The sequence below is a fragment of the Amphibalanus amphitrite genome, unplaced genomic scaffold, assembly GCF_019059575.1.
Source record: "Amphibalanus amphitrite isolate SeventyFive unplaced genomic scaffold, NRLGWU_Aamphi_draft 000653F_arrow, whole genome shotgun sequence".
Lineage (NCBI taxonomy): Eukaryota > Metazoa > Arthropoda > Thecostraca > Balanomorpha > Balanidae > Amphibalanus > Amphibalanus amphitrite.
The window spans coordinates 42,887-55,753 of record NW_024882147.1 but is presented as its reverse complement, the minus strand read 5'-3'; the positions used below and the strand labels follow the sequence as shown (position 1 = coordinate 55,753).

General features: G+C 53.8%; 2 protein-coding genes across 6 annotated transcripts in view; one reads left to right on the top strand and one right to left on the bottom strand.

Annotated features, from left to right (window-relative positions):
* The window catches only part of LOC122364041 (membralin-like), a 57,854-nt gene that overhangs the window by 14,300 nt on the left and 30,687 nt on the right, over nt 1–12,867 (top strand). Inside the window, exons 7-8 of the mRNA XM_043334064.1 lie at nt 5,873–6,014; nt 12,172–12,415. Of these exons, the coding sequence (XP_043189999.1) occupies nt 5,873–6,014; nt 12,172–12,415 (386 nt within the window). The remainder of the gene's footprint in view (nt 1–5,872; nt 6,015–12,171; nt 12,416–12,867) is intronic.
* LOC122364048 (mucin-5B-like) lies at nt 58–4,036 on the bottom strand. 5 transcript variants are annotated; one of them, XR_006253476.1, is made up of 4 exons: nt 3,846–4,036; nt 1,712–1,878; nt 1,409–1,489; nt 58–1,133 (listed from the first exon to the last, which is right to left on the bottom strand). XR_006253476.1 is itself a non-coding variant. In XM_043334089.1 (4 exons), exons 1-4 carry the CDS (start codon nt 3,909–3,911, stop codon nt 295–297), a joined length of 1,149 nt encoding a protein of 382 aa, XP_043190024.1. In that variant the 5' UTR covers nt 3,912–4,036; the 3' UTR covers nt 58–294. The 5 variants fall into 5 exon arrangements, 4 of the variants coding, with proteins under 4 accessions (XP_043190024.1, XP_043190026.1, XP_043190023.1 ...); XM_043334089.1 differs by having other exon boundaries at nt 1,716–1,878; XM_043334091.1 differs by lacking the exon at nt 3,846–4,036 and adding an exon at nt 3,123–3,145 and having other exon boundaries at nt 1,716–1,878.

Sequence of the window (12,867 nt, the reverse complement as noted above, 5' to 3'; positions counted from 1 at the left end):
GTGACATACGATTCAGTCCAAGCCAGAACCATGAAGAGGAAGCTTGAAACTAATTACTTCTTAAAACGGTTTATTTCCTTCACAAGAAAGGAATAATATATTTGAGGCGTATTTCATTCACGTGACTGTCAAACCGAACTAATTAAGTTAACTTTTTCCTTAAAAACAAAACAAACAAATTTAGCCAGAGTCGCCACCAACTTCGACAGCTCCGGCTCCGCCTCCATCTCCGGGCAAAAGATGCCGGCTCCGGCGGCTCCGGATCCAGCTCTAGCTGCGGTTCCGCAGCCCTGCTCATAGCACATATGTCAGGGTTGGTGTGGGAGTTCCTCCCTGCAGCATGTCCTCCAGGATCTGTAAGCTGAGGTAGGTGCGGAGCAGGGTCACCTCCTCCGGCGTCCGTCTGAAGAGTGGCGTTGAGCGGATGAGCTGGAGGCGCGCTTCAATCTCATCGCGGTTTCTCTCCGATGCCTGGGACGCTCTAGTCGAGAGGGCCACGTCAGCTGACGAGGCCTCGCCGGTCGAGAGAGCCGTGGCGCTCTCCTGGGACGCACCAATCGAGAGGGCTGCGTCAGCTGACGAGGCCTCGCCGGTCGAGAGAGCCGTGACGCTCTCCTGGGACGCTCTAGTCGAGAGGGCTGCGTCAGCTGACGAGGCCTCGCCGGTCGAGAGAGCCGTGACGCTCTCCTGGGACGCTCCAGTCGGGAGGGCTGGGTCAGCTGACGAGGCCTTGCCGGTCGAGAGAGCCGTGGCGCTCCCCTGGGAGTGGGACGGAACAGTCGAAGGGGCTGCGTCAGCTGACGAGGCCTTGCCGGACGAGAGAGCCATGGCGCTTTCCTGGGGCGGACCAGTCGAAGGGGTTGTTGCGTTTGACGAGCCTGCCCTGGTCGAGGGGACGGTCGAGAGGACCGTGGTGGTTATCGTGGTCGCATTGGTCGCCGGAGACTGGGCGAGCGGCGTGCCCAGCCCTATCAACCGACCGTCTTCTGTAGTGAAGTAGATACTGGGTGCTGATGACGTTTCTCCCGCGGTTGTCAGTGCGGTTTCTGGGCCGGCTTCTTGCTGATTCGTCATCATCTGGCCCCAGGTAATCCCGCCAGGAACCTTAAACGACGTCAGGTAGTTGTCTCTGCCTGCCGGAGTGAAAAAAACAAAGGGATGTAAGAGACAGCGGATCTTGGCGCCCTTTTGCCTCACGCTTACGATGTTAATCCCTTGGGTCTGGGAAGGGGTGCCGTCCCAAAGGTTTTCTTTTTTTTGTCACGATAGCTTCTAACACACTAACACAGGAGAAAAAGAGCTTAGCTCGGACATGTCTGATCTTTTGTTTAAGCCCTCCAAAGACAATGCATAAAAAATATTTAACACTACTATGTACCGTTACATCTGAAGGCTGAAAGTAACATACCCACGCAATCCATGACGGTATCGTCGAGCTGGGTCCAGACCACTGCACCTGCCCCCGACTGGTTCTTTTGCTGGAATTTTTCTGCAACAGAGGTAAGTGTACGGCGTGAATATTTGCTCTGTGGGGGATATCAACCAAAACATGTGCGGCTCGGTTCGTCAAAAGCTGTTTCTAAAGAACTAACGCCTTAAAAAAATTGAAGTCTGCGTATATGATATAAGGTGCGTTATTTGGTTAAATGCCATTGTGCTAGCACTGCAGTGTGCTTAATTGCGGTGTCGTAGTGGTGGTAACAATGGTTACTCACTTTTTGTCCGGTCTTGGGTGTTTTTTATAACACCCTGCAGCATGCTTTGCGTCGATGTTGCGTCATTTATCAGGCCAAGTTGAATGGCTCGCTCGCGTATGCGACCCCATTCTTGAAGCCTACGCGAGCGGGCATTGGGGCCCTTAAACTCTCCATAAAGTGTCTGGAAAAGGAGAACGTTGACACACTTTATTTCCATATCTGTTGGGTGGGTAATCAGGCAAAACTCAGCAGATACAGCCGGCATCATAAGTACCTACTCCGCCTCCCGAGATTCACCATTGCAAATGATTTGTCTACTTTGTAGGAGAACAAGCAAATTGTAATGCTCGAAGGATACTAAAAGTTAGCCTTAAACTGCACAACGTGGTCGATGAGTTTGTAATCCAAGAATCTATTGGCATCGGAATAACTTTTCCTCCAACGTTTCCTCTAATGACAACGCAATGTTGTCGTTCCCTCGGCCTAGAGAAGTTAAAAAATGACAAACTTTAATGGTAACATTTATCATAATAAAAATGTTACGGGCGCAGAAGCCTGCGAAGAAGTGATATTCGAGGACTCTTTGAAAATGACGAACATTTTTTGACGAACATTTGTAAACCTTCGGATTTAGAACCTCCGAAGGTTCTAATTTCGTCTCTGATCCACCCGCGTCCATCTCTGACTCCCCCCTCCACATCTTGCGTCTTTCGTGTTTGTATTATATGAATTCCTGTGTGCTGCAATGTAACCGGACTCGTGATGACGATAATCTTTCAGCTCTATATTTGCGTTTAGAGTTCAGACTACAATTTGCGTATCGATACTACAATTTGCGTATCGATGTCGGAAAATTGACATTTGGAAAAGTAGCTTTTCCAAGTAAATAAGCATCCTGACTTGGGCATTGCAGCTGGCCTCAAAAGCTGTATTTTGATGATATTTCGACGACGCATAATTTAAGAATAGTAATTACGATTTGTGTGTAGGTATAATATGCATCCTTCACGGCAGAGAGTCGTGAAGGATGCACGGCTAAATCGTGTTCCCGGCTGTGGCGGGAAGCCGTCGCGCGTCGGCGCGCGGGCGCGGGCAGAGCGCGTGGAAGACAGAGGTGTCTTACATATTCATAACTAGCTATCTGTTTCTCGGACATTCATAGCCCATTTCGTCTCAAGACTCAAGGCCCTCTTCACCTTAGCAGGGGGGGGAAAAAGTGCCATCTTTTGCAGGGACCGAGCCCGTGTCGCGTTGACCACATTTAGCCATTTTGTCCCAGTTTTGCATTTCATTTTTAACGCGTTAAGTCTATCAAGCGAATTCAAATTTGCGAAAATCTATTCCATTTCCGGCCACATACTACGCACTATCCAGACGGACGAATGCACTATAAAAGGTATAGACGCATATGGTGATGGTGCCTACCAGGGCTGCGGTGTAAGTCGGAGTCGGAGTCGGGCGGAGTCGACAGTTCTGATCGGAGTCTGAGTCGGGATACGTTTGGAAAAACTGGAGCCGGAGTCACAAGAAATCCAGCGACTCCACAAACCTAGCAAGGCTTTGGAGTCGGCGTCTGTCTGAGTTGGAGTCGGTCGGAGTTGACAATGCCACCCGGAGTCGAAATCGGAGCTTTTAAAGCTGGAGTCGGAGTCTGAGTCACCGAAAACTAATCGACTTCGCATCTCTGGTAGGTACCAGAGTCTACTACCTATATAAAATTAGCCATGAGGCTGCTTGAAATTTGTGTCTAGTACGTATGCATAACTATGTAGAATTGCATGCTCTTTTTTAATAGTGACGGTACACTACATAGGAACTGGAACCATTTAATTCAATTGCCCACATTAAATGCCTCCCCCGAACAAAGAAAAAATTAAGGAATTGTTTAATTTTATCTGAGCTTGGATACCTAGGTACACATCATATCATCAAGCACGTTTAGGAACACAGGGATTGTTGCAATGTTACAGCTCCACCCGTGATGTTGCCAAGGATGCTAATGGTGCATTGTAATTTACAAAATTATGCCTACCCTCTAAATATGCGAAGATCACGGCATCGAAATTATCGCAAAATAAATGAGCTAGAGCCTCGTCAAAAATGCTATATAAACGCGACTCCTATCTTGGATAGCGCAGTCGCACTCACCTTGCGTTCATCACGGATGAGCTGAAACAGTTCAAGCTTTTTCTGTTCCGCAATTATTCGCTTCATCTCCGCTTGCACTTATCTTTTGCTCGTTCGATTGAGAATTAATAGTTAAGAATTATCATATGAATACCAAGGGACGCGAAGGATGAGTAGTTTTGAAACAAGCGGTCAGATACGCCACTTTGTTGCCATGGCAACGTCAACCACATTATAATTACGGAGCGAGCGAAGCGAGCGGAGTCTTACGTAGAATAACGGAAATTTCTGAGTATGAGCGGCCGGCCGGCCGGCCGGCCGGCCGGCCGGCCGGCCGTGCGGACGCTTTTGCGAGGCTTATATCTCAGCAACCACTTGACCGATTTACATGCGGTAATTTTTGTAGGGTACCTTCATTCCTTCTACCAAGTATTGGACTATTCCCGATGCATGTGGGTGACCCCTTATGCACGTGCCACGTGCAAAACGAAGAGGTGTCACTTTTGTAATTGTTGCAATATCTCGGTAACTACTTGGCCGATTGCGCTGAAAGTTGGCATGTAGGTAGGCACCCACTAGGCACTGCATATCCATGTGCCAGAGTTGGGGTGCCGCTGCACGTGCGCACGTGCAGGGGTCGTTTCCAAATCTCGAGAACGGCTGGACCGATTGCGCTCAAATTTGGTACACAGTTAGGGACCGGTTACTAGGGTGCCGTGCACAAGTCAGTTGGGACCCATTTTGCACGTGCGCACGTGCAGGGTGCCGCTTCCAGATCTCGAGAACGGCTGGGCCGATTGTGCCCAAATTTGGCACATCGCTAGAGACCAGTCAGTAGGGTGCCGTGCACAAGTCAGTTGGAGGTACCCCCTCGAAATTTCGCACGTGCAAGACTCACCCCCTCGCTCGCTCCGTTAGTCGCCCCAAAAGGCGCTATACTGGTTTAATTTACTCAATCTTTTCATTGAATAAAGATATATATGTATTCGAAATAATTATTGGAAGCTAGTAAAGGTTGAAAATACGTTTTAACAAAACAATTTTTTTTCTTTTCCGTTCGTTTTCTAGCACCTTTTTCCTGCCCAGGCCGCCGAACATCCAATCCTAAAAACGCGAGTTGTCAAATTTACCTGGACAGGTAGGTAGAATGGTGCAAGAGAAGTTGCCGCCGCAGGTAGTTTTACTAGGTAGGTATTTTGCTGATTCTACCTAGCTAGGTAGTTTGGTGCAAGAGGCCTCAGCTCAGTTTGAGTTGTTCAATGGTGTATTCAAGCGCATATCGCACCCTTATGCCCATCGAATGGCAGACAAGTATGTACAGTTCGCACTCGGACCACTACTGCCTCCTGTGAGGGTGGTTATCTGTTTCACCTACTTCTACCGTATTTTTGTGGCTACCTGTTATCACCCTATAATATGCACAGTGCACACAGCACAAAAGCAGAAACACACCGTCAGGACAGAGACAGTCAGATGTCTCCCATCATTCCCTGTATCGGATGACCCAGCGGCCAAATGTGCCTATCCTTTGACGCATCGCCCAGCCTTTGACACATGGTTGCGTTCACATACGCGGATTGCGGCGCACCTCTGCAGTCAGACTTTGATCCGACCTCGGGGCCCGACGGGCTTGAAACCAGAGAAACTCTGGCTAATAACATGTCGGGGTGGGAGATGGGGCGGGGCGGGACGACTGCCTCCAGCTGGGGCGGGATCTGTGACACTGATGCTAACGCGCGCGCCATGATGCGAGGCTTGTGCTGGCATGGACACTGATATAAGGACCATACTGACACGTGATCATTAATGACAATGTGAATACCATATGGGCACCTAACCGGCACTGGTGCCTCCGATTTGACTTATCTACTGAGCTCTCAGCTCTTGTTCACCTATCAAGTATTCACAATTTAGTATAGCTGTCAGTCGCGGTCCGGAGGACTTAGATTCCTTCCGTGCCCGTCCCCACGCACCGCCTTGTACGCACCGCCGTCTCAGTACAGCATATCGCTCCTCTTACTGACCTAACCCCTGCTCCGCCCACACAGACGTCAGGAGACGGCCCCGATGACCCGGCCGAGGCCAACAGCACCGATAGTGCTCCGCCACCGGTCACCGAGGGGTCATCGACCTCTGAGAGCGGCGGCTTGGACCAGGACGTCACCGGCCTGGAACGGCTCATCAGGACCGGTCAGTCACGGGGTCGGAGCAGGGAAAGGCACAATTGGGTGCGGCACGTGGCTGGTTTGGTGACGGAGGGTTGTTGGGGCTGGTCCTTGACCGGCCATTTACGGAGTCGGGGTAGGGCAGGGAAAGGCAGGACGGGGTAGCTAGGTCGGATTGAGGATAGGGTGGGTTGGGTGGAGAGGGGTAGTTGGGGCTGGTCCCTTCAGGCAGGCAGTGGAGGCCTGGAGTGCAGGACAGGTCGGGGACAGGGCAGCCAGGTCGGGCTGGAGGGTCTGGTTGACGCTGGATCCGGGGAACTGTGTCGGCAAGGAGGTTGATATCAACGCCAGCGGGTCAGGTCTTAGTTTGTATTTTCTCAAAAGCTATGGAAAATGTAGTTTTCCTTTGGTAACTTCCGACTGTTACGCCCTCTCTTTTCTTGTGTTACGATCCTCGCTGGTGCTTCTGCACATCTCCGCATATTTATTCATACATGTTCATGTGTTTTACTGTTGTGAGTTTTTGATTGAACAGTGGTGATGCAATTTTTACGCGAGATGAAAACAATAAAGATCATTTCTTTTTTTAATTTTATCTGGTGTCAGATGTAAAAAGTAAACGATATACTTTGTTAAAGATAGCTTTCATCTACCATCACTTAGATGATTTGCCTATTTGCCTTTTCCGCCGATGAATGCTTCCCCATTCCCCAGTCCCCACCGAATTCCGAATTCACTCCGCTTGCTTGCATTTATGCCGTGCCGCTTCGGTACCAATTCCAAACAAGCTCGATCGTTCCGAGATTCTAGCATTCAACTGACTTCTTGTTTTCCACTCGCCCACTCAAACTCAATTTTAAAAGTTCTTTCTTTTGCGCTACACTGTCTTGCCTTCTCTTGCTTTGCTCTCAAACTTCAGCGCAATTATAAGTTAAAAGGCTGTTTCATAAGCAATGTTTTTCGGATACAATACACCAAAGGTCTCCGGAAAGACAAGGTTTGCATCATCCAGTTGCATCCTTGCCGGATTGCCGCCAGTTGCTTGGACAAACGGAACACAGCTAACTTGGAGGTCAAAACAGAGTCTCTAACCACTGGACAACGTCCACTCACTGCTTTTGTCTAATGTCGTCAGTCGTGTCAGACCAAACGCTTAGGGTAAATAAACATATATTGTCAAGCGTCCGTCTGACCTCCGGTATCTCCTGTAACGCACAATGCGCTATGTTCTTTAGCGTAAGCCAGTTGCGCGACATTTGCGGCGCCCCCTGACGCTTCATACGTTGTCTGATTGCGTTCCATCGTTTTATCTCTCTCCGATATGAAATCTGGTTGTAATGAGTGTGACACCGGCTCCGATCTGTCTGAGATCCGCTCCGACCCTTCCGGCCGATCTGATTTTGACTGTATCTCCTATGGCGCTCCGCCGGACGCCACCCGACCCGGGGACAGTGTTATACTCCGTTCAGCTCGGGAGACCGTGCTGGCCAGGTAAGCGGCTTTGGAGACCGATCCGGCCCAGGGCGCTGGCCGGGCCCGCAGCAGGACATTAGCAAATGGCTGTGGTTGTCAACAGCCCTCTGTGCCGGAAACGGGGGATTGGAGGGTTGCTGGGCTGTTGCCAATTTTGGCATTACCGACCTAGCAATAAGCGCCGGTCATTGAGTAGCGATAAGGATGTTCGACTGATAAGTAAATCGTCATATGAGTGCCGGCGGCGGCGCTGGCCGGACGTGCCGGTCTGTGCTTCTCAATGCTCGCTCGGAACCCTCTCAGCTCCATCGGACGCTCAGATCTCTGAGATATGACGGTAAAAACCCGCGGAGCTCGCTGCGATCCGGCTGTTTATGAAGTGAGCTCGGCCGGATCGCTGGCGAGCGCGCCGTCTAAGTCGCCGACCGGCGCGCTCGGCACGCGCCCGTCGCGCGCGCACCTCTCCCGCGTAATCCAATAAGGCGCGCCAGATCTGGCGCGCCATTTTCCGCCGGCGCGCCGTCGCCGGTTTTGGCGCGCCGAGACGACAATTTCCATACGGTGTTTGATTAGCCAAACATGATGTCTGCAGTTCGATTTCATCGGCGCGCATTAGTCACAGTTTCATTTCGTCGCGGCCTATATTTCCATAGTAATCGGGTTTGGTCCCACGTCGCTCCGAGGGTGGGGTTTGGGCGGGGGGGGGGAGGTTCGCCCGGCGGGTACGTGAGCCCTACCGGCGAGACGGAGCTGCTCCGGGTCCTAAACCGTAGCTGGACCGAAGGCACGGTCCCCGCCAGCTGGCGCGCCGCAGAGATAGTCGCCATCCCCAAGAAGGGCAAGTCGCCGGCCCTCCCAAGCAGCTACCGGCCAATCAGCCTCCTCAACACCATCAGCAAGCTCGCCGAGAGACTGGTGCAGAACCGGCTCCAACACTGGCTGGAGCGACACAAGAAGCTGAACCCGAACCAGGCCGGCTTCCGCAAGGGACACAGCACGATCGACCAGCTCTTCCGAGTCACCCAATCGATCTTCGACGCCTTCGAACAACCGAAGCACCATCGCGCCATCCTAGTCTTGCTAGACTTCGCCAAGGCCTACGATCGTGTATGGCGGGACGGCCTGTTCCACAAGATGGAGAAGATGGGCATCCCTGGCTGCGCCACGCGGTGGGTGAAGGCCCTGCTCACGGATAGGCGTGCTCGTGTCAGGTGGGGAAACGCCCGCTCATCACAGCGCGTCTTCCAAGAGGGCCTCCCGCAGGGCAGCGTGATGGCGCCGCTACTGTGGCTGATCTATTGCAATGACCTCGATGAAGACATCAACTCCAACACCACCCGCTCTCTCTACGCGGACGATACCGCCCTCCTGGCTACTGGACCTTCGCTGCAGGCGTGCGCCGACCAGCTGCAACCGGATCTGGACCAAGTCGCCCGCTGGCTGGACAAGTGGAAGGTCGAGGCCAGCCCAAGCAAGTGCGTCTTCACCACCTTCTCGCTACACGCCAAGGAGGTCAACGGAAAGGTCGTCCCGACACTGACCTTCAAAGGCGACCAGCTCGCGCACGAGAAGAACCCGACCTTCCTGGGGCTGACCCTGGACAGCCAGCTCACTTTCACCAACCACATCGAGGAAGTGAAGAAGAGGATGGCACAGCGCCGATGCTGTCTGACAGCTCTGGCGGGCAGGTCATACGGCTGTGACCAAGCCACGCTGCGCGCGGCCTACATCGCGTACATCCGCAGCGTGGCCGACTACGGAGCTGCCCTCTACTCCACCCACGCTGCACCCTCCGTGCGGGCCCGGATCGAGGCAGAGCAGCACAAGTGCGCCAGAGTGATCACTGGCTGCATCCGCCTCACAAACTCGGAGACCCTCATCACCGAGGCCGGCCTGCCACCACTCGCAGTGAGAGGCTGGGAAATAGCAGCAATGGAGCAGGAGCGACTCGCCAGACTGCCGCCAGGAGACCCCGCCAGAGCCCTCACCGAGCGACACGTCCGCCCACGCCTCAAGCACAGGGCTCATGAGGCCTGGCAGCGAGCGCGCACTGAGGCCAGAAGACGCGGCGAACCGCCGCCGGACCCCCCGAGCGAGGACACGGCGCTGCCCTTCAAACCGTGCTTCCGGCGGGTCAGTCAGTGGATGGCCAAGGAGGCGGGTCTAGCGGACCTCCCACGGGAACCGCTGGCCCTGGTCCCGGAACAGCCGCCGTGGACCAACCCAGCAGACGCGGTCACCTTCCGCCTCTCCCTCCCGCGCGTCACCAGAAGAGACGACCCACCCGCCGTGAGGAAAGCTGCCGCCCTCGAGGCCATAGCCATGGTCAATCCGGACTGCACCATCTGGTCCGACGGCTCCGCCAAGTCCGGCACCAGGGACGGAGGCGGCGGTGCGCTGATCCAGCTGCACCGGGAGAACCGCGAAGTGGAGACATTGGTACCGGCGGGCTCGGTCTGCAGCAGCATGCGGGCCGAACTCGCAGCGATGTTGGCGGCGTTCACCTGCCTGCTGGCACAACCGGGGGAGACCAGGAGCCGCATCAAGACATGCCTGCTGTGCACCGACTCCCTCTCCGGCCTTCAGCTACTCCAGCGCGGACCGGAGGCCCAGCAGCTGGTCCTCGCCGAGCGCGTCTGGGCCGCGATGGGCTCACTGGGGGAACAGAACACGGCCATCATCCTCCAGTGGGTCCCAGGCCATGCCGACATCGCCGGCAACGAGGCGGCAGACAGGCTGGCTAACCGTGCGGCGGCCGAGTGTGCCCAATCGGAGACGCCCATCGATCTGGCCAGCGCCCGAACCGCCATACGGCAGCGCGCCAGGGAAATGCAGGCCACGCGTGCACACCGGCACCCGCACCCCCAGCCCACACCTGGACTCCAAGACCTCCCGCGCTGGGGGCAAGTGACCGTGTCGCAGCTGCGGACCGGCCACTGCCCCCTGGCACGAGCGACGCTCCACCGCCTGGAGCTCACCCCGGACCCTCTCTGCCGGGAGTGCGGTGCCGAGGACACCGTTCGCCACCTCCTCACCGAGTGCCCAGCATTCGCCACCACGAGACGCCGGCTCTGGGGGGGACCCCTGCCATCCCTCGACGAGGTCCTCTCCGGGCCGGCCGGCAAGATAGTTGAATACATTCGGCGGGTGGGGCGGTCCGAGCCGCCGCTCGACCAGCCCCCGTCCGACGCGCCTGCGGGCGCGTCCACGTGACGTGCGACGAAGAAGAAGAAGGTTCGCCCGGCAGTCGGCGGGTCAGGTGCGGACCGCTTTAGGTATTCATTGGTGGCGCCCGGCCGGCGCGGGGCTGGCGCCCGCCGCCGCCCGCATGGGTGCCGCCCGGCAACTCACTCCGCTAGTGCGGGTTATTAAATTTGGTGCGAGTCGCTGCAGCAGCGGCGCTGTCAGCCGTCATACGCAGATGACCCGGCGAGTCACCGAGGGTGGCACAGAGCCGCGGCGGCGGCAGCGGCGGCCCACATAGACGGCGGCAGCGCGTCTATGATCGGCACCCCGTCTCCTGGAATGGACGGCTTTGGACGAGCCTCTGAGACGTGGTCGGACAATCTGCTATGATTACCGTTCGGCCAATAATGGACATTGGCGGATATTTGACGCTCGAATGGCCGATCTGACACACTGACCGCGCTTCGCTCGCTCTTGGATGACACAATTCGTTAGACATTGACAAGACGTCCAATAGCGGCAATAGTCGGCGGCCATTGAAGCCGAATATTACTTTGATCTGACTGCCTAATTGAACATCCCAATTGTGACGGTATAGCACGGGTGTGGCTGTGCAATTATGGTGTCAGATGGTAATATATTGCATGTTGCACCAAAAATATCTAACAAATGAGGCATTGACAGTCGCGGTCTGTATTGTATGCTGTTGATGGGTACATATGACGTTCGTAGTCACAGCAGGGCTTGATCGCTGCAAGGAAAATAATTTCCTGTTTTTCCCGCGTGATTGTTTCTCAGTTGAGGGCAGCTTGATGACATAAGGGAAGAGCGAGGGGTTGCCCTCTGAGGAGCGATTTCGCGTACCCGCCGTTGTCACTTATACCTACTCTGCGATCATCAGGAGACGTTACGCTATCTGAATGCACATTTCCACAAATACATCTTTGTAAGCTCTGTAGGCTCATCCGTTTGGTGAGATTACCGTTTATTAGTACGGAACGGCACCTGTCTATTAATTTTGTTATACATGCTTGTGGTTTGAAACATTTTCATGTGACCAGCTTTATGTCTGGCGATTCGTATTGTTAGCGTTTGCCAGCCACTTGTTATTGCCAAGATTCGTGCTGACTGATTATTGAATATAATGATTGCCTAGTTTACCATATTCCCTACCTTGCATATTTAATGCATGGTATTGACCAATTATAGACCCTGAATGATTATTGTAGCGTATACTGGGCAAACATTCATGCCTGGCTATTCAGAATCGCTGTGGCATTTGGCAGTAAGTGACTAGATTGTGAACGGCTGCACGAAAACAATGTCAGTACATAAACGCGCTACATGAAGTCCGAAAATAACGCTCGCTCAGGTATTTCAGTTGCGAAGAGAACACATTTTAAAAGGATAATGCTAAGTGGAAAGTCAACGACCCTCTGCCAATATTTACAGGAGCAACTGATGTCATCTGTTCATCCTGTCAACTCCCCCAGACACTGACGCAGTGTGCCCTCTGTCCCCAGTGTGGCCGGACGAGGAGTACATCGTGGAGTACTCGCTCGAGTACGGCCTGCTGCGGCTCTCCCCTGCCACCCGCCGGCGTCTCTCGGTACCAACCCAGATCGTGTTACTCGATCCCGACTCGGACGTCTGTTTCGGCGACCACCTCAGCCGGCTGATCCTGGCCTGGCTGATTGGGTACGATGATATCCTGCTGAGCAGCATCAAGGAGCTGGCTGAAGCCGAGGATAATCGCGGCTACCTCAGGTGAGGACGGAGCGGCGGCGGTCATTCCGCGGCTACCTCAGGTGAGGACGCAGCGGCACGGTCTTAGTCACGGTCAGGTAGAATAAGGGCTACCTCTGGTACGCATGGAGACCTCGGATGAGCTACCCCAGACAGGGCTTCGGAGTCAGAGTCGATCAGACGCGGCATTTTTTACTTGAGTCGGAGTGGCAAAAATCTTATGGATCCTAACTACGGGGTGGGGGCCGACATTGCATGCCTTCTAGTCACGATATAATCCTTAAAAAAAAAATATTTTGTATAATGTGTATTTCGCTGTTGACTGCTCCAATCGTGATCTTTTCAAATATAAAGCCATGCTGCTGTTTTGAACCAGCCCTTTGAGTGTAAAATGTGGAAAACTTAGCTGTGTCAGAACCTCATCTCTGTGCTGTTAGTTGTTTCTAGTGTATGTTATGTAATGTAAGTATTTG